We start from the raw sequence: 22,154 nt of genomic DNA, 5'->3' as shown, positions 1-22,154 counted from the left end.
ATCGACTCGGCCGTTTATATATATAATTATATAGTGGTTTCCATAGCTACGGTGCAAACTTCTGACAGAAATCAATATACCCTCTGTATAGGTATACACTCCCCCAGCGGCGTGGCAGAGGCTAGTCTTTCACGCCGTCCAAGACCCCGCGATTTGCATTACGACAAATTAGCAATTCAACATTTATAATTAAAAGTTGTGCACATTTATTGCATAATTTTGTTAATATGTGTAGGGATGAAAAAAACAAGTTATTAATCGGTGGGTTTATGTTGAATCCTTATTTTTATATAATAAATTAAAATGCACGTGGGTGGGGCGGAGATTGGGGGTGGGAAAATAGGATTATCATTTCCATTTCAATTGCCCGGAAGTCATTTGCGTCAGTTGTTTATGTTGTTTTGGAGAAATGAAGGGGGAGTTCTTGTTGTGGTTGATTAACAAAGCAGCTGAAAAACAACTAGAATGGTTAATTTCTATTTGTTTGCAAAATTAATGCGGCTGTAAACAACAAAAATTCGCCTACGGCTTCGCTCTAATTTAATTATGAAGCCATATAATAATTTAAGGCTCCGATGCAAATCTGCTAATAAACGCTCCACTCCTTTTTCGCCATTGGACTTATTCATTTAACAACATTTAAAATTAAACCAGCACGAGATATGGGCGCGATCCCCAAAAGCTCTAAACCACATCCCACCAAAATAAACATAATGACAATTGTGTTTCCCCTTCTTCCGACTTGCGCTTCCGTCTGGGTGTCTTCATTTTGCTTCAGTATTCACAACCACAGCCTAATTATTCATCACTTTAATTTATTGTGCTTGAAGTCGACTTGCAAACATCCAATTTTAACCAGCGATGGCAAATTACAAGCCATTCCAAGCTATTTAAACGACTTCTAAACAATGCAAATAACTCTGCCACCTGCAACCAATCAATGAAATACATTAACAAGTGATTAGCCGCACAGAACTTTTCCACATTAAAGCCCGTCTAGTCCATCCGCCTCCATCTTCATCCGTCTACATTAAATCCTTTCGCGAACACGCCTGCAAAGTTAGGGAACACTCTTTTGGGGCTATTTTCGCACAAATTTTATTGCGCCTAATTTCAGTTGGTTATTCCCAAATAGCTTTGAATAAATTAGCAAAGCTATTCTGCCAGCAATAGCAGGAAACTAAAACAGGCCCCATTTCGTTACTCCTTCAACTTGGTCTTTACTCCAACGCAATCGACCTTTAATTACCGCGAATCTCCGTACGACAAATGTATGTATATACACACAAATGTAAATATTATGAGGAGCAAAATTATTATCTGATTCATTCCACTTTCACATATAATTATCACCAGATTTGTGATTGTGATTTCTCGCTTTTGTGTGGGGTGTGATGCGGAAACGTCTTTATAATGCTCAAATGCATACGGGCAAATTAATGAAAGCTGCCATGATGCTGGGCTAGTCAGTAATTAACGAGACAGACTAAACAGTCGGTTTGCGTTTAAGACAGCTTTAATTGGCGAATATTGTTCAGGTTGTTACGGGCTCCGAATAAATGTGTAGCCCAGGTGGCCTCAGAAGCTCAAGTTCTTTGTTAATAAATTCTATGGCAGATTTTAATAACTATGGTAACCATCAAATTGAATTGTTGAAAACACAATTGGGATTACAAATGCTCGCGTATGTTAAACTCAAGTGCTGTCTATGGCTGTATATAAAATATCTTTGAATTACTTGAAATTTTAATTTACTGTTAATTATAATTCAAGTATAATTCAGTTGCAATGTAGTAAAGTTTGTAAAGGACATTCATCGTTGATTGCCATCGAAGCCAATCTAGCCATGACCACCCGCCCGTCCATTTCAACGCAACCTTATCGTATGGGTCCGGATCGAAGGGTTATATCCTAAAGCTCGCATGGAAAGGATCAAAAGAACGATCGGTAAAAAATCTGGCTTTGTGTTTTTAATCCTATTGTCGTTTGCTGTAGAATACAGAATACAGAGACATAGACGCAGCGCAATTTTGTCTCCTAATTTAGCCACCCCACTCTTACGCCCACGTACCGCTCGAATCTGTCACGCCCAAACTTTTGGAAAATTGTTAATTCTTTTTTTATTGTATAATTTTTTTTCCTCAATTTCTACCGATATTCCAGAATATGTTGACATTTTTCGTTCGTACTTCCACTCGCTGTGTAACGGTTATCTAATAGTCGGGGAAATCGACTGTAGCATTCTCGTTTTTGTGTCTTAACTCTAAAGCCAAACAGTATAAGTTTAACAAATTGCTGTTTCAATCATTTTAACATACATTGACAAATACGATTAGAAACGTATTAGACCTTTTTTTTTTTTACTGCCCTAGTCTGATAAAATACTAGTACTAGGTTTTACGTTCTAAGCATAACACAAAATACATACAGATTTAATTTCAATACCTTCACAATGTTTATGACTCTTCAATTAAATGTTTAACTTGAATGAATAGACTGTTGTGGCGGTTTAGCTGGGCTCTAACTGGTTTAATACTAGTTTAAAACAGCGTCATTAATCTCAAATTTTGTATGGTCTCATAGAGCAATATATCCACTCCAAATCAGTCTCCCTCTGAACAAAGGTGCTGGCTCTTCCAAATTCACAACACCAACGCGGGTTAACGTCTTTAAAGCTAAAGTTCGAACGAGAACACCTGTGGATGTTGGGAGCTTTTGGATCGAATCGAAACTAAACCCGACCGAATGCGGCAAACGCTGACGATGAACTCAAACAAGCTCTAGACAAAAGTGCGCCAAGTTTGCATGAAGCTGCACAGAGAGCCTACGACCAAGTAACTTGCTATACAATTGAGAGGGTTTCACACAACGGCCATAATAATGCTACGCTCACCTTTACAATTATTAAGCATAAAGCCAGATTTTAATTCACATAACTCACGAGCACCCTTTCGAATTGAAATGTATTTTGTTTGGCCCAAATGCGCAGTTAGGTGGAAGTTCAAAATATCTACATATTTTTAGAAAGTCAATTACATCCCAAACTGTGCGCGCTGCTTCGAGGGCCCTGGGTGCGCATCAACCTGGTCAGGCTTAGAACTTTGCTGGTAAACCAGGCCGTCTACGCCGGGAATGGTGTTGCATCCCACGCAGGCGTGCAAAGTATCGTGAATGAAGATGTCGCAGTCAACGCAAAAATACTGTTTGCAGAAACCGCATCTGTAGACGACCTTATCGGCGACCTTGTCGACGCTTTGCCCGAGGGCTTTGGCACACGCATAACACTCCCTAACCCCGCTAGTGAGGTCGGAGGACGAAGCAGGCATCGCCTCAAACGGTAGTTCCTCAAAGTTTGGCACCGGGAAAAGGTGGTGGTAGGAGCGCGCCAAGTGCGGCGCGGAGACCAGAGTGAGCCCGCAGGACTGGCACTCCACGGGCAGCTCGCAGTACTTGCTGTTACACTGCGGGCAGTGGTGCCCAGTAGTGGTGAGTTCACTGGGCTCCTCCAAGTTCTCTATGTGGCACATGCACATGGACAACGGCGCGTCCTTGCCCTCAACTTCGTTCTTGGTGTGCGGAAAACCCATACGGATAAGCGAGTTGTGCTGAGTCTTGGCGGCGGGCGGTGGATCTACCTGGGACATGAGTTGATCTCGAAAATGTGCGTCGTCCAGAACAGCCCCGAAGGTGCCCATTGTTTGCTGGGTGAGGTAGCGGGCAACGTGAATCTCAGCCGACAGGGAAATAACCGAGCAGCGTATGCCCTCCTTTTTCAAATCGTCGATCGTGATGTTAATGTCGACAGGATCACAGGTGGTAAGCGAGCCCATGATAATGACGATCTCGCGGGAGGCGTGCGACGGCACCACCTTGAGCGATTTTAGCGCCAAGTCCAAGCCGTTTTGAAGCGACGGCTCGCTGGTCAGGGACACGTTGGCCAGGCTAAAACAAGAAGAAAATAAATGGAGAGCGCTGATTTTATTTGGAACCTACCTCTCTAGCGCTTTGAGGTGCACTCGCGAAGTGCCGGTAAGTTCGGTCACCTTCTCCGCTCGTTTAGCCTTTAGCGCTATGATTCCCAATTGGCTGATGGGGTTTTGGTCGAAGAACTCCTCGATAAACAGCTCCAGCAGCTTGACGGTGCAACGCAGTCGTGTGGGCTTTAGATCAGGTACGCTCATGGACTCAGAACAGTCTAGCACGAGGAACATGTGGCGCATCATGCCCAGGCGGTTCTGCTTGGTCTTTTGAGCTTGCCTCTGGCGTTTGGCCTTCTGAATGATCTCGGCGATGGCTCCATCCAGCATCCCATCCTCGTCGTCCTTGATGGCCTCCCTAATAGGATTAGAAGTAAGTGCGGGCTTACATTGTCACGCACACCATCGCACCATGTCTTTTCATAGCCCGTTTCCCAGCGGTACTCCTTCTGGTCCTCATGCTCATCGTCGGCCATCTTCGCGGTCCTAATGCACTAGTCAAAACAAGAAATGCATTCAACGCTCAATAAAATTCGCCGGCTAATGAAACAGTGTGTACACACAGGGCCTGCGATAAATACAATGTACTGGGTTGCCACACTGGGTAAGGACCATAATATTATAAATATATTATATTATATTATTATATATTATATATATAATATTATAAATATCTGCAAATAAAGCGATGCATAAAAAAATAATTTTAATCGTTTTTAATATTAACGAAAATTACAATAATATTATTATTTCATACTGCCCAAAGTTGCCATATCGTTAAGTATTCCCACCACGCTACGTGATTGGCTAACTAAGTGCACCGCCACGCGGGCGAACTGAAAAGAGCGCTACACCAAAGGTTTGGGTATTAAGACCCGCGTAAGCATTGAAGCCCGCGTATTTATATAAAATATATTCGAAAAAAACCTTTAAAATCTTTAAATTAACTGAACTGCAATTAGTTTAAAGCTATCAACAGCTAGTGCACTCCCAATTATATTAAGTTTTATTATCTTTAGTAAAGAAGCGCATTCAAAGGTCCGCATAGCCGAAATAAAATAATCACGACACTTTCCGTGCAACCGAACTAATTTCGCGTTTGGCATTCAGAGTTCGCGCTTACAATTGTGAGCAGCAGCAGAGCTGCTCGTGTTGAAAAATCGGGAGTCAGTTAAATTAAAATAACCGTTCAAAACAGTATTCAGTTTGATATTTATCCAAAATTGTTTATGAAGGTGTGTACCAAAGTGTGCTGAAGAAATGTATTAAAAAATTAAACTGAATGAGGCCTATTTGTAAACAGCCTACATATTTATGGCATCAAAGTTTTAGCGGGCTATATGAAATGTTGTACTAGGATACTATTTAAACGATTTATAAAATGTTGTTTTAATGAGAACCAATTATATCGAGACGAAGTGTATTATTTATTTTATTTTTAGTTTTGTTGGGCTAAAATTGCATTTGTAAAAGATAAATTTAAGTAAATAAAGGCGCATTACGCATAAATCGTGTTTTTTATGTGTTTCCCTATAGCTTATAATACAACAGTTCGGCGGCTCGATCTTAATGATCTTAATGTGGTACTTAGTGTTTTTTTTCGGCTGCCTTAGCGGTGCTGCATTTTGCTCATTGCAGATGTACATATGCTTGAACTCACCATATCGTACACACACCGCAGACAGCGACCGTTCGCGTTGCCACCTGGTTAAAGTTGGCGCAAACACACCACGGCACTGTACTTTTTCTTTGCCGTTTACCTACATATATTTGAAAACCAAGCAATAACAAATAATCAGACTCAATTTAGCAATCTTTAAAAGTCACTCTTTCAATGCTCTATACAGAGGCTTGGGCGCTGGAGTCGTGAATAATGTTGGCACAGGAGATTGCACCCACAGAAATCGGCAAACACGCAAACATTATCAGAGGTGAGTGGCTAAAAACATTGGTTAATTCTTTTTATTATCAATTTTATGTATTACCCTGCAGCTGCCCAGGAGGAATTGGCAAACATGGACGTTCTTGTGTGTGGACGATGTCTCCGGGCCTACAACTTCGTGGAAGAGTTTCAGGCCCATAAAGAAGATGCCTGCGAGAAGGAAAACGCAAATCTAAAGGAGTCGCTCGACACCAAGCCCACCATATGGGCTTTTACGCTATGGAAGGCTACTCAGTTGCACACTCGCAAGGACGCGTCCGGCAATTCGTGGGCCTTGTACCAGCATTGGGTAAAACTGGAGGATAGCGTCCGCGAGCCGTGGATTGTGGCCGGTAAGACCATACAGTCTTTCGGAAAAATAGCACACGGACAACTTCAAGACATGCCCGTGCGGATCACAAAGACTGTGGTCAATCCAAACAATAATAATACATCAAACAGCAACAACAACAACACGAGCGTCTCCCCTACCAGAAGTAATAAAAAACTGTTTTAATAAATGTTACATGTTTATATTAAACTTTATTCAAATTGACAGAATCCCCAGCCGGTAAGCTACCCACGTTAGCCAATCAACTAAAGGATACGGAAAACGAAAGGCCCAAGTCCAAGCCGGGCACACCAACGCTTCCCTCAGTTGCCTCTGCCGGGCCCGTCAAGCCCAACAACCGTATAGCCATCAGGATCGATTCCAAGACAGAGCAGCGCACCGAAGAGCCAGTGGAGAAGATAGTCGCTAAGCGCTTTAATCCGCGCCGTAAGACCCACGAGTATTTGGTTAAGTGGGTTGATCGATCGCACCATGAAAACACCTGGGAGGTGATGGCCAATCTAGAGCGTGTGCCCTACTTTCTACAGATGTTCGAAAAACAATTGGCGCGGCAGAAACTTACTAGAGAGAAGGGTCTGGACGCTCTGAAGCGCATTCAGCCATCAGGGACAAACGCAAAGGCAGATACTGCCACCCCACTCAGCCCACTTACGGCGTCGTCGCAAGTCTCGCCATCTTCTCGACCCTCGCGCACTTCCAAAACCAAGGCCATGGACTCCTTTAAGCAGTGGGTCAATGAAACCGGCGGCGGGGATGGATCTTCCTCGCCCTCCTCGGCAAACGAAGATGAATCAGCCACAGAACAAGAATGGCCACCTTCTTCAGGAGCGATCAAGCGAAAGCTCAACCATACAGACTCAAGCTTGGAGGGGAGCGGGCTAAATGACTCGATGGACCTAGAGGACCTTGAAGAGGATCTTCCGTCCCACACCGTGAAGCGTCTAAAAAACGGAGGAAGCTCCGTGCAGCTGAACAAGCCACGGATTCAGCCCACGGAAAAGCAGCAGTCTAAAATGAATGGCAATTCCACCGTTTCCACATCCGTAACGGAACAGAGAATGGGTGAAATCATCTATACTGAGGACAGCACCAGCTCCGGCATGTTTCGCAAGCCTGAGATGCCAAACACCATAAATTTGGTATAAAAAAATGTTGTTTTTACGCAGTAGTCAATTATAAAAAATGTTCTTAATTCGTTGCAGAAAAAGGAGAAACCAGAGTGTCCCGTGCGGTATCTTTCGCGCTCCGAGGTGGCCAGCAGCACAAGAGGAGTTTTTCGGGTTGAAAGTTCTGAGGCGCCGGCACCAGTTTCGCCTGCACCCGCGCCCCAAAAGGTGCACGCCGCGCCGCCCACCACAGGTATAGTCAAGCGCTTACCAATGGCAAGACCTGCGCATTCAGGCGCTAACTCGCCCATCACAGTAGGCCAGCGACAACAGGTGCTTCGCACCCCCGGACAAGCGCCCGCCACGGCAGCAGTTCAGCGCCGTCCTGGGCTGGGTGGTATATCCCATGTGCGCCAAAACTTGCAGCAGACGCCCGGCCGGGCCCACCCAAGTGGTCGAGTCCTTGCACGCGCCGGTGTCGGAACTCCGCAACAACGCCAACAAGTGCAAACTTCTCAGGGTGCCAAGGCAGTCACGCCAGAGCAAAAGATTTTACAACTGTCAAAGTCAGGGGACTTGAAAGTGACGCGTAAAGTAGTGACCCGGGAAGAGTTGTTGGCTCAGCGCTCTGCCCAGGCACGGCAGCGACCGGCTCTGTCCCAGCAGCAGTCCAGTCAAATCCAGAAAGTGGCCCCTGGCCGGCAAAGGATAGCTCCCAAGCCAGCAATCCAGCCAACGCCCCTGCAAATGGAACTGGAAGAGGAGGTTCATCAGCACCAAGCTCAGTTGTGTCCAATCACCGGTAAGCTCATTGGTCAGGAGGAGACCCAGCTGCAAATGGAGCAGGAGCAACAGCAGGAGCAACAACGCGAGCAGTTGGAGGCCGCGGCGCAGGCCCTTTTGGGCAGCGATCAACAAGTTCTTACCAACGAGGACGGCTCAGCTTTGCTAGTGCGGGGAGAAGACGGTACTGTTTACCAGGTAGCGGGAAAAAATGCGGAGGGACAAACGATTCTTGTTACCCAGGGCCCGGATGGAGAACAGCAATTTGCGTACGTGGCAGCCGCAGAGGGAGAAGACCAGGATGTTCTTTCTCTTGACCACGCAGTGGCCGAGGCCGTTCAGACAGGGGAACAGGTTGAGTCTCACGGTGTCGGAGCGACTACGGCGGACGGTGAACAGATTCTCGTATCCATGACGGAGGAGGAGTTAGCGCAACACCAGGTGCTTCAGCAGGTAGAGGGTTCTGCCGCCGGAACCGGAACACCACCCACAGCTCAGATCCATATCACGACCTCAGACAGCGATGGCACGGAATCCCAGATACCAGCCGAGGTGGTGCAGGCTGATCTGCCTTCACCGGGTAAGTAGTGTTTTTATGCGTTAATTATGAAAATTCATAAAACTTGTAGGGTATCAACACTAAGGTTTGACTAAGGCATCTTCTGTTGGTTTTTTTTTCAGTTAATCGTAAATAAAATAGGTACACTAGTAATAGTAACTAGTATGTAACATACATAAGCTTTTGGTTCTTTTTAAAGTGATTAATATATAAAGTACATACATATATATTTGTTGACACTAACACGACGGCTTGTAATCTGGGAATGTCCGTCTGTGTGTCCGTATGAACGTGATATCTCGAAAACCATAAAAGCTAGAATGTTAAGATCAAGGATGTACACCGTCTGTACACCGTATGTAATAATCGATGAACTCGAATATAGCATGCATCCTTGTTTTCTTCTTTCAAAATATACATTTGATTTGATATATGGGTATATGGGAGTGTTCCTAAACTTTTTATCCCTTTTGTAAGAGTATTAAACAATAAGTGTGGTCAATCAGAACTGACAATTAATTAAATAATTAAAAACTTGACGATCTTATCTGTAAATTTTCTGGTACCACATAAAAACATTTGTCTGTAATTTAATATAAGGTGATAATTTTTTTAAAACTTAATGTGTAACTACTTGTTATTTTTTTGCTGTCTGTTTCAGGAGGTACACGTCGCGTTGTTTTGTTGCTACAGGATGGCACCTTCATGATGACTGAGATGCACGAAGATCAGTTTAAGACTCTCAACATCCCAACGTAAAATCATGTTAATAGAAACCGTACATAAAATTAGGCTTAGTTTATAAGCCGATCATATTGAAAGAACATGACGTGGCTATATTCTTCCCATTTCCACTTTTGTTTGCCCTAGCCATCCAATTGTGTTGGCCATGAGTATGCACCACCAATGACTGAGGGTCGTGTTGTCTATTAGTAAATATTATTTTATCAATAGCATACCGGGAACCACAACGCTGAACCACCAGCGAAACATAATAAAGCGCCAAGAACGATTAAATAAATTATGCGAATACCTTATCTAAAAACATTATTTATTCGTGGGCGGCAAGCTGTTTTACGATACTAATGACTGCAGCCAAGTTGAGAGATTCCGCCTGGGTTAACAGCCTTTATTTTTATTCTCATATTTTGAATTAGTTTTGATTGCCTAAAGCACAAATAAATAATGCATTCATCAGGGCGTCATCAATGATTGGTAATATTATGGACTTCCTCCTCATTTACAACTCGTCAAATTAATATGTAAATCTTTTTCGTAGAAAGTTTTAATGGTTCCCGAAATGCAAAAATTTGTTTTTTTTTTAAATAACAATAACGTACTTAGAAGTAAGTAAGATTACAACAGATATAAATTGTAAATTATTTAAGTACTTTTAAACTAGAAAACAAAAGGATAACATCATGTTTCTCCATAAACGTAACGTAAGCAGCTATGGGAGAGCTAAACTTATGTTATCAGACTGCATTTTCAAATGCTTTTCACAGCGTATGTCTCACTTATATCTCTCAAAGGCCGGCTTACTATTGCAAATCAAAACGAATATTTAAATTATCGAGCCCAATAAACAAAAGAATTTCAGTAAAGTTTAATTTATTTATAACTTTTTATGAAACTTTGCAATAAAAAAGCCCACCGTATCCGCATTTGCTCCGGTCGGACCGAAGCGCTGCAACAGACGAGACTTACATATCGCAAAACCGGGAAGCGGAAGTCCGGAACCGCCCCAGCGGGGAGTGGCATCTGTTAGGTGCAACTCGGGAAATTTTTTCAGTGCCCAGGCTACAATGCATTCGCACTCATCCTCTGTAACGGTGCATGTGCTATACACGAGGATGCCGCCAGGACGAAGAAGCTGCACTGCCTGTTCGAATAGCCGGCGCTGAATATTGGGATATGACGACAAGACCTTGGCCTGTTTAATGCTGCAGGACAACTGTGGCCGGTTGCCAAGGCCACTGCAGGGCGCGTCGAGCAAGATTCGGTCAAAGCTTGCACATGGAAACGGAGGCCCAGTGAATTCTCCAAAGGGTGCAGATGGAGCTTCCGGTGCCAATGCCTTAGTGGAGTCAAAAACATGCGCCGTAATGCTCTTGTAGTGTTTCAGTTTGAGCAGCATGCTGCGGACGCGACTTGCCGAATTGTCTAGGGCCACAACAGATCCCCCATCGCCTATCAACTCAGCTATGTGGCTCGTTTTGTTACCCGGAGCAGCACACATGTCCAGAATGCGCTCGCCGGGCTGCGGATCTAGGACGCGGACGCACACAATAGAAGGCAGGTTCTGCAACAGGCCGTCTTCGCTGCTTAGATCCCCCAGCGAGGGCACTCCGCTGACGGTGGACTGCATTTCCACGGCCACTCCAGTGGCGGGCTTGTCCGCGTTGTTGAACAGCTGATACCGCTGCATTAACACCTTGCCCGTACCCAGGAACACCTTATGCGGGCTTTCGTACCGCTTGACTGCCCCGCGCTTACATTTTCCATCCAGATCTGCGTAGACATTGACGAGTTCCTCCCGCTCGGTGCTAGACTCCATAGCTAGAACACCAGGGGCGTATATATGGGCACCTCGCAATAGTGCAGCTCCGCAGCTACTGTCCACCATTATCTCCTTAAGCTCGGAGTCGGCATGGGCTTTGGTAAGCCGTGAGTCTAGCGGATCAATGCACAACATCTCGGGTATGTTTGGCAAGCAGTAAACCCTTGGAGATTTTACACCGTAGCGAGCGGCAAGTTTTTCTTCTATCTTTTTCCGAAAGGCGTCAACGGAACACCGAAGAGTATTCACCCTGTACGTGGTGACTTTGGGAGTAAGGCACAGCCATTCCAGCAGCGGAGCAAGTGCATCCGACTTGATTAAACCAAGAACCAACAGTTAATCAAATAGGAAAGATAAATTTTCTTTAGAAATACGGAGTGGATAGTACGTACATTCACTTTAAGGATATCGGCTTCTAGAAGCGGTTTTCCCAACAATGGTGTTTTAGGGTAAAACATCAAAATATGATCGTACCATTAAATTAGTTCAAATCACCTGGATAGTAATCTATCGATTCTGCATAGTGCGACAATGATGAATCGATTAATCCTTATTGTTTGCAACTCTAGCCGAGGTGGCGAAGAAAAGACGTGGCAGCATTTTCCGAGTTTTCACCACGGGACTGCGCAATATTGCCATCCCGCACTAGCTCATGGGCCAATAGGCCCCGCTCTGCGACCATCTCTATCGGCAACGTTTATTTGGTGAGTTTGCAGTTTTTTCAACAGCAAGTGTATTCTCGGTCAAGTTTTATTTTGCTCTGTGATTTTAGACATTTCCAAGCAGAAGTTTTTATAATTTCCGCTCCTACCCGTGTGCATTTGATTCAAGTAGTTGGTGCGTATGTGTTTTCAGTTGAAATAAGGGGTGGTATATGAGGGCGAAGGTACTTTTTCTTGATTTAAAGAACTTCCGCACTAATGTAAGGTTGTTGGTGTGTGTGTTCAGTGTAGGCTATCCACGCACACTCACGCAGCGAACGCGGCAGTGGTGAATAATGGAAATATTAGTATTGGAAGCTGCCCAAATTTATCGTCAGTGTTTTGTTTATGGCAATTTCGTATGAGGAGACAAGAACAAGCTCCCTTTTAATCACTAACGCCGTCATTAATCAAATAACTAGGCAACTTATATAATCGGCAAAAATTTGACAACTCTGCTTAACAGAGAACAGTGACTTGTGCTCATCGACTATCGGAAGGGGGTGCTATCGATACGTTTCTCCCCATTATTTTTCTATTCGCAATTCGGTGTGTGGTGTGTTTGGCAGCAGAGAAAATTTAATCAAAGAAAAGTCCACGAAAAAAAGGCAGATTAATCGGTAAATGGACGTGTAAAGTGTTTCTGAAGAAAACGTATCTCAGTTAAAAGAAGACCGAGTTACTTCGGACGGTTCTTTGTGTTCTTAAAAAAATAAGGGAAGGCGGCCGCCGCATTTCACCAACCTTAAAAAAAAGCGTACGTCACTCACACAGGCGTAGGCAACCACGTATAGAGTTCAAAGTTGTCCGATCTCGATCCGAAAGCCAATCAAAAGTGGGCTAGTCGCGAAATGTCTGAAGATGAGATTTGGGCTGATGAAGCGTTTATTTTCGAACAGCGACTTCGGCATCCGGGAGCTTACTTTTAAGCTGGAATTAAAGGCAGCAAAGGCAGGGCCGCTCAACGCAGTTGGCAACCCTGACGCCTGCTGATGTGTGTGTGAGATGGACTGCCCCGCTTCCCTCAGCACTAAATTAAAAGCTGCTACGTGTAGTTTTCGATTTCGGCTGCTTTCAAGCCAACTATCGTCAGCTGGCATCAGCCTCTTCTCATTAAAGTAGAGCACCTATCTTTGCGCACTACCGGTAGGCAATAGCCAATGCTGGCTTGTTGGGATCCCTAAAATTGTTATTTGAGTATTAGATTGCTGGCAAACGAAAGGTTTCTGTATGTTTCGCTGGCAACACTAAGCCATTTTGTGTTTGAGCGAAATGGGTTTATTGGGTTTCTCGATTTTAACGTGAATTGCGTAGCCATCGGTTGCAGACGGCTCGATTGCAGGGCTCAAAAGGCGGAAGCGGTGACTCACTGCAGAGTTCGGTAAGCTTTACCTCGCCCAGCAAGTTCGCCGAAAACTGCAAGTTTCCTGGCCTTTTCCCTTATCATTCACGCACTTTTCAGCCCGCACGTTTCTTGCATACTATGAGTAAAGTGGGCGGAGGAAGTTGGGAAGGCGGCGCCGAGCGCCGACAGAGTCGTCATCGTTTTATACTGAAAATCGATATCTTATCAGCAGCCGCTAGCGGAGAACACACTAAAAGCAAACGACTTGTGTTTTATACATCCTCCCTTTCGCGTTATTAATAAGTGTGTAATTAATAAAATTTCCTGATTTTCGCACACTGACACATTAAAAACGTCTTCATTACAATAAACAAAATAAATTTCGTTAGCGATTAGGCTCTTTAGGTTTTTGTTATGACTCAGAGTGGCTAACAGCAACACGTCAGAGCGATCGGGTAGCACAAAAGTGAATCAAGCAACAGACGAGATTCGCTACACTAGTTCTTTAAGTTAGTTCCAGTGTTCTAAGCTAGTCAGAACCTGCCTGTCTGCAACGAAAAATTACCGAATACAACTGCCGATTTTTTTGACTCTTCACAGATACTCCCAGTTTATGCACACAAGTCCGCAGTTTGCATATTCTGATCGGTATTGCAACTCGGATTTGAACTTGTCATAATTCCAGCCAGCAGACAGCGAGCAGACCAACTTGAGATCCAAATTCCTACGACTATCGAGCAAGCGAAAGACAAACAGCAGCCATGGGAAACGTATTTGCGAACTTGTTCAAAGGCCTATTCGGCAAAAAGGAAATGAGAATATTGATGGTCGGTTTGGATGCCGCTGGTAAAACCACAATTCTGTACAAACTCAAATTAGGCGAAATTGTTACAACGATACCTACCATTGGTAAGTATCTTGGCCCCTTTACTGTCTCTTTCCCATATCTAACATCCTATGGTTCTCCCTCTAGGTTTCAATGTGGAGACTGTAGAATACAAGAATATTAGCTTTACAGTGTGGGATGTTGGCGGCCAAGACAAAATTCGTCCCCTGTGGAGGCACTACTTCCAGAATACACAAGTAAGTGTTATTTTAGCTTTTCCCCAGATTCCAGGTACTACATGATGTTAACAACTTGTAATGATTATTCATTGTGATTATTCAAAGTTTATTTTGTTTCAAGACGGGACTGACTCTATTACCTTAGATATCTACTGTCTACGATTTAAGCCAGAACAATTAGAGTAAAGTTTTCATCTGAATTGTTTTAGGGTCTCATCTTCGTCGTGGACAGTAATGACCGAGAGCGTATCGGGGAGGCGAGAGAGGAGTTGATGCGCATGCTGGCAGAGGACGAGCTGAGGGATGCAGTCTTACTAATTTTCGCAAACAAACAGGTAGGTCCAAGCTAAGATTGTCGTTATCAGCAGCCTTGTTTGCGTTTACTTGCCAGTTGATTGGCCCTTATATTGCTATACTAATACTACGCAAATCTCTCTTTTTGGTATCATTTTAGGATCTGCCAAATGCGATGAATGCGGCCGAAATTACCGACAAGCTCGGCTTGCACTCACTCAGAAACCGTAACTGGTACATTCAGGCGACGTGTGCAACTAGCGGCGATGGGCTCTACGAGGGACTCGACTGGCTGTCCAACCAATTGAAGAACGCTAATCGCTAATTAAACACTAAAACTAAACCAACAATATGAATACAACTAACTCTGATTTCAAGCAAGGCGAAGCCGTTAACCAGCAACCAGAACCACAGAAAGAGCGGCTGAAGAATATCCAACATCCAGCGGTGTACATCGACATCAGAAGAAATTATCACAAAACAGCAGCGGCACCAACACCAACAACAAGAGCAGCAGATCTTCGCATAACTTAAAGGGCTCCTTATGTCCGTATTTCCAAACAAGAAACTGAAATTGTTTATTTAATTGCAAAAACATAACCTTTCAAGCAGCATATAAAGAACGCTATAATTTAATTAAATTCGTATACATAATTATTGGATGTTTAAAAGCAAAACGAGTTAAAGAAAAGCCCAACCAATCACACGAGAAAGGAAACTATAGTATATGGTATAAAAATGTCTTTTTTAAGTTATTTTTGTCCTCTCCCTCCCCCTCATAAAAATATATATTTCTTTTTAATTTTATAAATATAAAAGTAATATTAATGAGAAAAAACTGTAATTGTAATTGCTCTTTAAAAATACAACAAATACCATTTTAATTTTTAACCCTTCTGTTTCTTGTTGTCGCTTGGCCACGCAAAATCCATTAAAACTCGCGCATATACATAAGGTCATATTAAAAAGGAAATTACTACTTAAAGGTAATTTGAAATAAAATTTATATAATAATGGAAATTCCTGTTCTGCTTAAGATGTTTGAAAATGCGTTTCAAAAAGTCAGCGTTAAATCGTATCTGTGTATCGATACCCCGGTACCATTCACATTAGTTGCCTATCGAACTGTCCAGCAGTGCTCGAATTTCGAAATTTAAGGTTGAACAACACTAAGCGACCAAATGTCGGTAAAATCATTTCATCATTTAATTTTGTAAATTAGCAAAAGAATAATTAAAAGAAAAGCACAGCATCTCGGCCAAACAAAATTAAAAGTAGTTCCAGTGGGCGCTGGACTTTAACGTGAGGTAAGGATTGCTAGCCTGCGCGGAGGGCCAAGTTCTTACCTAATCTTCGCAAACAAACAGGTAGGTCCAAGCTAAGATTGTCGTTATCAGCAGCCCAGTTGGTGTTTACTTGCCAGTTGATTGGCCCTTATATTGCTATACCATTATTGCACATCTCTCTTTTTTTCTGGGATCATTTTAGGATCTGCCAAATGCGATGAAAGCGGCCAAAATCACCGACAAGCTCGGCTTGCACTCACTCAGAAACCGTAGCTGGTACATTCAGGCGACGTGTGCAACTAGCGGCGATGGGCTCTACGCTTATCGCTAATTAAACACTAAAACTAAAGCAACAATATGACTACAACTAACTCTGAATTTAAGCGTTTCAAAAAGTCCGCGCAAAGTCATATCTGCTTATCGATACCCCGGTTCCATTCACATCAGTTGCCTATCGAACTATCCAGCAGTGCTCGAATTTCGGAATTTAACGTTGAACAACACTAAACGACCAATTGTCGGAAAAAATAATTTCATCATTTAATTTTGTAAATTAGCAAAATAAATAAAAGAAAAGCACAGCATGTCGGCCAAACAAAATTCCAAGAAGTTCAAGTGGGCGCTGGACTTTAACGTGAGGTAAGGATTGTTAGCCTGCGCGGAGGGGCAAGCTCTTACCTCATTTGCTTTTTCGTGCAGCAAAAATGCTGATATTCCTTCGCCGCTGGGCTACAATCCATCTGCCCTGGTGAACCAGAGTGAGGTGGTTCGCGACCAGCGTCTGGTCATTAAGAAGTCCTGGGACCTTGCCTTGGGACCCCTTAAAAACGTGAGTAGCAACCATTTGAAAAGACCCAAGGATAACCTTTGAATTCCCATAGATTCCAATGAATCTCTTCATCATGTACATGTCCGGAAACTCGATATCCATTTTCCCCATCATGATGGTCGGCATGATGCTAATCCGGCCTATCAAGGCCATCTTCACCACTCAGGTGACCTCCAAAATGGCGGAGGGAGCCCAGGGAACTGGCCAGCGCATCGTCTACTTCCTGGGCAACCTAGCAAACGTGGCCTTGGCCCTCTATAAGTGCCACAGCATGGGTCTCTTACCCACCCACGCCTCCGATTGGTTGGCATTTGTTCAGCCTCAGACTCGCGTGGAATATTACGGCGGAGGAGTTTCGTTTGTCTAGTATTACACGTTTAACTTCTCTTTATTTGATCATAGATAAATTTGTTTAAACTTAAAATGTGGTCTTATTGCGCCAGTCAGTCGTCTAAAATCTTCTTGGCCTCCTTTTTTATGTCATCCACTAGTTTCTCGCCGGCCGATCTGTTAATGGAAATGATACAACATTTTAGATACAGAATGAACTGCAATAATCGGGGTCTTTCAATCTTTTTTCAGCTCCTGGCAACGAGTTTTAATTTCCAATTTAAAAGTTAGTAAAGAAATCATTCAACCACTGGAAATAAATTGTTTTGATTGATACGGCGTACAAAATTTGAAAATCACCACTTATCACGACTGCACCCGCATTTTTTTAGCACTTCCTATTTTCATCATTTGTGAAACAAGTGCGTGGGAAAGTTCTATATCAGATATCGCAAAAAATCCAGGTTAAAATCATAAGTTTTATACAATTTATGTTACAAAGGTCTGTCTATGACATTTGAATTTAGTGACGGCAACGTTATCCTTGTACAAAACTACCATGCTTTTACTTGTTCTTGGTTTGATCCACTAGTTCCTTGAGTTTCTCGTTGAAACGCTGGATCAGTTTCTGGGGATCATCCACTCGGGGGACCTAAGCAAAACGATTGAATTATAATAAAACACAAATATCAGCCAGGATGCTTACCTCATAGTTCTGTGAGACATAGATACCAGTATAAACCCCGGCGCCAAAAGTTAACTGGAAATGAAAAAGGAGAATTTTTAGATTATGTCGTGAATAAATTCAGAAGTTTGAGGTGAAAATCTTTCTAAAGATGCGGACTTCGCATGCTAACCGTGGAGAAACATAGCACTCGTTTGAAAGTCCAAAAGCGTTTTTTGGGACAGCACGGCAAGGGCTCGCGAATTTCCGGGGGGCAAGTTTTCGCAGAGCGACTCTGCCCGCCAGTTTTGAGCCTCAAAACCTGCGCCCCAAGTCCCAACAGTTTCATTTTAGTTTCAAGTCGATAAAAACGATCAATTTGGTGAGGCTTGTGTTGATTTTTGAAGAGTCCGGATCTGCTTACTCCTGAATTGAGTGGCAGAGGTCGACATGATTTCCAAGGAGGAGGTGATTATTTGATTTATTTGAACATATAAGTTTTTAAGGCCTTATATAACCTTCGACTGGAAGTCACTTTTATGTATCAACTAGCGCACACTGGGAAGTAAGCTCAAATGAACTGACTGGTGTTTTGGCAACTGCGTTGACGGAGCAAAAATATTTTTAAATGTTGAAAGTGCTTAAAATTGTAGGACTGTTTATTCGTTGAAGTAATACATTAGGACGGTATTTTCAAACACTTTCAAATGTATTTTATTTAAGCATTTTTTAATCAAATAATTGATTTTCATTTTCATCCGCTAAACAATACCTTATCCCACTGTGCAGAGAAGCGTCATCGCCGGAAAAAGCAGCACAACCACAAAAACAAAACAGCAAAGCAAAGTATCCCGTCTTTAATATGCATACATTCTGATACTTTGAGGTGTGCAGTACTTCATACGTGAAACAGGAGCTTGAAAACACCAGAGAGCTGGGAAACCGGAAAACTTACCAGAAACTTGAGCATTGTCGAATAAGAGAAGGAGCCCTTGTCACCCGCAGTCGCCAGCGTGAGAGTCTTAGCGTGAGTGAGAACGTGAAAAAGAAACGTCAAACGACGCTGCTTCGGCTGCTCTGACAGCAGCTGACTGGCCCACTGCGATTTCTGTGTGTGGTTAGGTAATCGAGTTTGGCTGACTCTGATAACGATGCAGTTACTCCCTTTTGAGCACTGAACTTTCACTTCAATTATTTGTTCATATGTATGTATGATCAATTATATTAGTTTTTGGTCACTGACGATTGAATTGATTTCTCGGTGAACATGCATTAGTGAAACTGAATCAAGGGCAACGCGATTAAAAGCTAAACGCTAAACGGCCAAAAATAAAACTTGTTCTTGGATGCCTTTCCTACAATATATACAGCCGTGGACGTATAAATAGCACAAAATGAAGTTCATCTTTTTGAATAGTTTTTTTAATTAATAAATATTTCTTGGAAATAAAACAGCTTTCTTTCTTCATAGCTTAGCTTATAAACTAATAAATTAATTAATCAAAATGAATAAATGTTTAAAAGAAAAGATGTGGAAATTAAAAAACTAAAAAACAACGAAAAATGCGTGGTCACAGAAATAGCACAATTTCAAAATATCTTCAATTAATCATAAAAAATAAGTTTAAAAGTAATTAATTTAAAGCAAATTTAATATTTGGTTGAGTATCCATGATTTTCGATGACTGCGTTACATCTTCGACCCATACTCTCCACAAGCTTCTGACATCTCTCCTTTGGAATGGAGTTCCAGGCTTCTTGGACACCTTTCCACAAATGGTCAAGATTCGAAAATTTTTTTTTGGATATCATAACCTTGACATCATTCTATAGATTTTCTATAGGATTTAGGTCAGGGCTTTGAGCCGGCCATTCCAGGATTCGTCCTTCAACCACTTTTTAACGACACGAGATGTGTGCTTTGGGTCGTTGTCGTGCTGGAATGTCCATTTCAGAGGCATGTTCTCAAACGTAAATGGTTCCATTTGATTTTTGAGAATGTCCACATACATAAAGCGATCCATTACGCCACTGATCCGGTAAAGCGGACCCACACCACGCCAGGAAAATGCACCCCAGCACATAATGGAACCGGCACCGTGCTTAACAGTCTTCATGGTGTACCTGGGGTTAAGAGCTTGGCCTTTTGGACGACGAACAAATGTTTTCCCATCGGGTCCTATTTTATTGATTTTTGTTTCATCGCTCCAAAGGATGTTTTTCCAAAAATTCAGGTCCTTATCCCGGTGGGCCCGTGCGAAACTTAATCGTTGCGATATGTTACGTTTTGACAGGAGCGGTTTTTTTCTGCTGATGCGTCCAAAGAGGGAAACTTCATTTAGTCTTCTTGCCACTAATTTCCTCGATACATTTGTGCCACATTCTTTATTTATTTCCTCCATAATTTCGCGGGAGGACTTGAAAGGATCCGCTTTGCTCTTCCGTACTATGAGCATATCTGTACGCGGATCAGTTTTTCGTGGCTTTGGTTTGCGTTTTTTTTGATTGGTCAAATATGCTGTGTTCCCCTTTGCTACCTTCAGTGCATTATATACCATTTTCCTCGAACATTTCATTATTTCGGCCATTTCAGCAGGTGTATTGCCAGATTCAGTTAGGTTGAATATCATCCTCCTTTCTTCAACTGAACAATGCTTTCCTCGACCCATTTTTTTAACTTTTGTATTAAATTACAATAATTTGTTGACGAAATTTTTTAAATAACGAAAAAAAACTTAGGAAAACCATTTTTTACACGCAATTTGCTGTAAGTTCTTTAAAGTGTGCTATTTCTGTGACCACGCTAAATAGTCGCTCGCGAACGAAAATTAAGCATAAAGCAGAAGAAAAAAATGATAACGGTAAATTTTTGGGTTGTACGTCATGTAGAAGAGAGCAATAATCGATTCACATCAAAATTTTTGGAATCGAAAGCCAAATACTTCTGAAATAATCGATCTAAAGTTACTGTTCTGATGTGTGCTATTTATACGTCCACGGCTGTATGTGGCTCTTGTAGGATTTTTACCGATTCCTAGTGCTATTTTGATTTAACCGCCAAAGCGCTAGACGGTTTTCAACACTGCCAACGCATGCAGGTCAAATACAGTTGGCCCCCAATTCCCAAGAACTGCACTTGTCAGCAGAGAGTTGTTGTTCGTGTCATTGAAGATACAATGTAATAAAAGAGACTCTGTGGATGGACGAACTGCGATTTAATCTTACTAATAAAGCTATATGTCTTTACAAGGATTTAATTGCACTGCCCGCGACTATGAACTACAATTTATGACAACGTTAGGCGAGGACCGCAGGGCGGGTCTTCAGATAGACGAACAGCACCAGGAATACAGCCAAAACGCCGAGCGCCGGCAGCACCACGGTGCGGATTTTGGCCTGGCTCTCCAGGTTGTCCAGCTTACGCTCCTTCTTCTGCTTGCGTGTCTCCTTCACCTTTCCCTTCAGCTGACGCATCCTAATCCCATATAGTTTTTACAATTGTTCCTTTAACCTGGTGACGTGTGGGACTCGATTCAACAAGTTGTTTCTGGGCCAAATAAGAAGAAGAAACGTTGGACTGGGTTGATTTCGAGCAGTCAGCTTTTGACTGCAAAGTGCTGCCTAATATTTCATGTAGTTTTTAGTCGGGTTACCCTGCTTACTAATCAGCTGACCATGAGCAGTGTTGAACAGTGTATTTGCAAATGATAAGCGCGAGCTTAAAAAAGTCAAAAAATTAAAAAAACTTATTTTATAAATGTAATCCCAATAATAAACTTATGCCTGTAAACGTCATCTGTGATAAATGTTAAAGTTTGTCGTTCACACAAACACATTTTCTTGCAAGAGAAAATTGGCGCAGAAATACTATAAGCAAATATTAATAAAAACAATTGTTGTTGTTGCTATTTTTGTATATATATACACATAAAACTAAAATCTGCTGCGGTTGTCCGATCATAACTATACACCAATCGAATGTAAACACCACTTTGAAACAATTTAATGTTTGAGGACAAGAATAGGTAAAAGTTAAATGAAAAAATTGAATATATTGTATGTGTTAGTTGGTATGTGGTTGTTGGAATTGATGAACGCCCAACAAAAAAGTATTACAAACTTCTTGCAGCGAATAACAACACATTTGTTATATATATTATGGATTTTGGGTTCGCTGTTTGTCAAAGCTACGCAACTTGTGTTCTTCTGAACGTAAGTGTTTTCGTTAAGTAGCTCTTGTGGCTATACAACCCGATCAGGACTTTGATTTGCATAGGTCTTAAGCAAACGCCACCCACACGGCCGATGGTAAATCGCTGCGGAAGAACCTAACCCAAATTTTCCCCTAACTGGCCTGCCGCCCCTTTAAGCCCCTTAACTGC

The 22,154-nt window shown here is 42.5% G+C and overlaps 7 protein-coding genes across 11 annotated transcripts; 3 read left to right on the top strand and 4 right to left on the bottom strand.

Annotated features, from left to right (window-relative positions):
- Nucleotides 1-283: 283 nt before the first annotated feature.
- On the bottom strand, nucleotides 284-4,548 carry LOC120447636 (general transcription factor IIH subunit 2). Its single transcript, XM_039629143.2, has 4 exons — nucleotides 4,389-4,548; nucleotides 3,994-4,335; nucleotides 2,446-3,942; nucleotides 284-449 (listed from the first exon to the last, which is right to left on the bottom strand). The coding sequence occupies exons 1-3, from the start codon at nucleotides 4,451-4,453 to the stop codon at nucleotides 3,033-3,035; spliced, it is 1,317 nt and encodes a 438-aa protein (XP_039485077.1). The 5' UTR covers nucleotides 4,454-4,548; the 3' UTR covers nucleotides 284-449; nucleotides 2,446-3,032.
- A 490-nt stretch (nucleotides 4,549-5,038) lies between these two features.
- Nucleotides 5,039-9,735, top strand: LOC120450507. 2 transcript variants are annotated; one of them, XM_039633559.2, is made up of 6 exons: nucleotides 5,039-5,212; nucleotides 5,825-5,908; nucleotides 5,970-6,395; nucleotides 6,458-7,389; nucleotides 7,453-8,719; nucleotides 9,360-9,735. In XM_039633559.2, the coding sequence occupies exons 2-6, from the start codon at nucleotides 5,851-5,853 to the stop codon at nucleotides 9,455-9,457; spliced, it is 2,781 nt and encodes a 926-aa protein (XP_039489493.1). In that variant the 5' UTR covers nucleotides 5,039-5,212; nucleotides 5,825-5,850; the 3' UTR covers nucleotides 9,458-9,735. The 2 variants fall into 2 exon arrangements, with proteins under 2 accessions (XP_039489493.1, XP_039489494.1); XM_039633560.2 differs by lacking the exon at nucleotides 5,039-5,212 and having other exon boundaries at nucleotides 5,724-5,908.
- Nucleotides 9,736-10,292: 557 nt separating this feature from the next.
- LOC120450508 (tRNA (cytosine(72)-C(5))-methyltransferase NSUN6) lies at nucleotides 10,293-11,959 on the bottom strand. Its single transcript, XM_039633561.2, has 2 exons — nucleotides 11,651-11,959; nucleotides 10,293-11,570 (listed from the first exon to the last, which is right to left on the bottom strand). The coding sequence occupies exons 1-2, from the start codon at nucleotides 11,714-11,716 to the stop codon at nucleotides 10,314-10,316; spliced, it is 1,323 nt and encodes a 440-aa protein (XP_039489495.1). The 5' UTR covers nucleotides 11,717-11,959; the 3' UTR covers nucleotides 10,293-10,313.
- Nucleotides 11,960-11,962: 3 nt separating this feature from the next.
- Nucleotides 11,963-15,408, top strand: LOC120450509 (ADP-ribosylation factor 1). 2 transcript variants are annotated; one of them, XM_039633563.1, is made up of 5 exons: nucleotides 11,963-12,095; nucleotides 13,905-14,213; nucleotides 14,278-14,387; nucleotides 14,579-14,704; nucleotides 14,824-15,408. In XM_039633563.1, exons 2-5 carry the CDS (start codon nucleotides 14,066-14,068, stop codon nucleotides 14,986-14,988), a joined length of 549 nt encoding a protein of 182 aa, XP_039489497.1. In that variant the 5' UTR covers nucleotides 11,963-12,095; nucleotides 13,905-14,065; the 3' UTR covers nucleotides 14,989-15,408. The 2 variants fall into 2 exon arrangements, with proteins under 2 accessions (XP_039489497.1, XP_039489496.1); XM_039633562.2 differs by lacking the exon at nucleotides 11,963-12,095 and adding an exon at nucleotides 12,437-12,579.
- A 1,019-nt stretch (nucleotides 15,409-16,427) lies between these two features.
- LOC120449004 (ER membrane protein complex subunit 4) lies at nucleotides 16,428-17,202 on the top strand. Its single transcript, XM_039631275.1, has 3 exons — nucleotides 16,428-16,588; nucleotides 16,649-16,778; nucleotides 16,831-17,202. Exons 1-3 carry the CDS (start codon nucleotides 16,533-16,535, stop codon nucleotides 17,143-17,145), a joined length of 501 nt encoding a protein of 166 aa, XP_039487209.1. The 5' UTR covers nucleotides 16,428-16,532; the 3' UTR covers nucleotides 17,146-17,202.
- On the bottom strand, nucleotides 17,132-19,083 carry LOC120449005. 3 transcript variants are annotated; one of them, XM_039631279.1, is made up of 4 exons: nucleotides 18,728-19,083; nucleotides 17,815-17,868; nucleotides 17,678-17,760; nucleotides 17,132-17,285 (listed from the first exon to the last, which is right to left on the bottom strand). In XM_039631279.1, the coding sequence occupies exons 1-4, from the start codon at nucleotides 18,740-18,742 to the stop codon at nucleotides 17,222-17,224; spliced, it is 216 nt and encodes a 71-aa protein (XP_039487213.1). In that variant the 5' UTR covers nucleotides 18,743-19,083; the 3' UTR covers nucleotides 17,132-17,221. The 3 variants fall into 3 exon arrangements, with proteins under 3 accessions (XP_039487213.1, XP_039487211.1, XP_039487212.1); XM_039631277.2 differs by lacking the exon at nucleotides 18,728-19,083 and adding an exon at nucleotides 17,966-18,338; XM_039631278.2 differs by lacking the exons at nucleotides 17,132-17,285; nucleotides 18,728-19,083 and adding an exon at nucleotides 17,966-18,336 and having other exon boundaries at nucleotides 17,568-17,760.
- Nucleotides 19,084-20,968: 1,885 nt separating this feature from the next.
- LOC120449006 (single-pass membrane and coiled-coil domain-containing protein 4 homolog) lies at nucleotides 20,969-21,381 on the bottom strand. Its single transcript, XM_039631280.2, has one exon. It carries the CDS (start codon nucleotides 21,244-21,246, stop codon nucleotides 21,070-21,072), a length of 177 nt encoding a protein of 58 aa, XP_039487214.1. The 5' UTR covers nucleotides 21,247-21,381; the 3' UTR covers nucleotides 20,969-21,069.
- Nucleotides 21,382-22,154: the final 773 nt, after the last annotated feature.

The sequence above is a fragment of the Drosophila santomea genome, chromosome 3L (assembly GCF_016746245.2).
Source record: "Drosophila santomea strain STO CAGO 1482 chromosome 3L, Prin_Dsan_1.1, whole genome shotgun sequence".
Classification (NCBI taxonomy): domain Eukaryota; kingdom Metazoa; phylum Arthropoda; class Insecta; order Diptera; family Drosophilidae; genus Drosophila; species Drosophila santomea.
The sequence above is the reverse complement of the archived record's forward strand: the minus strand, read 5'-3'. Positions and strand labels throughout refer to the sequence as shown.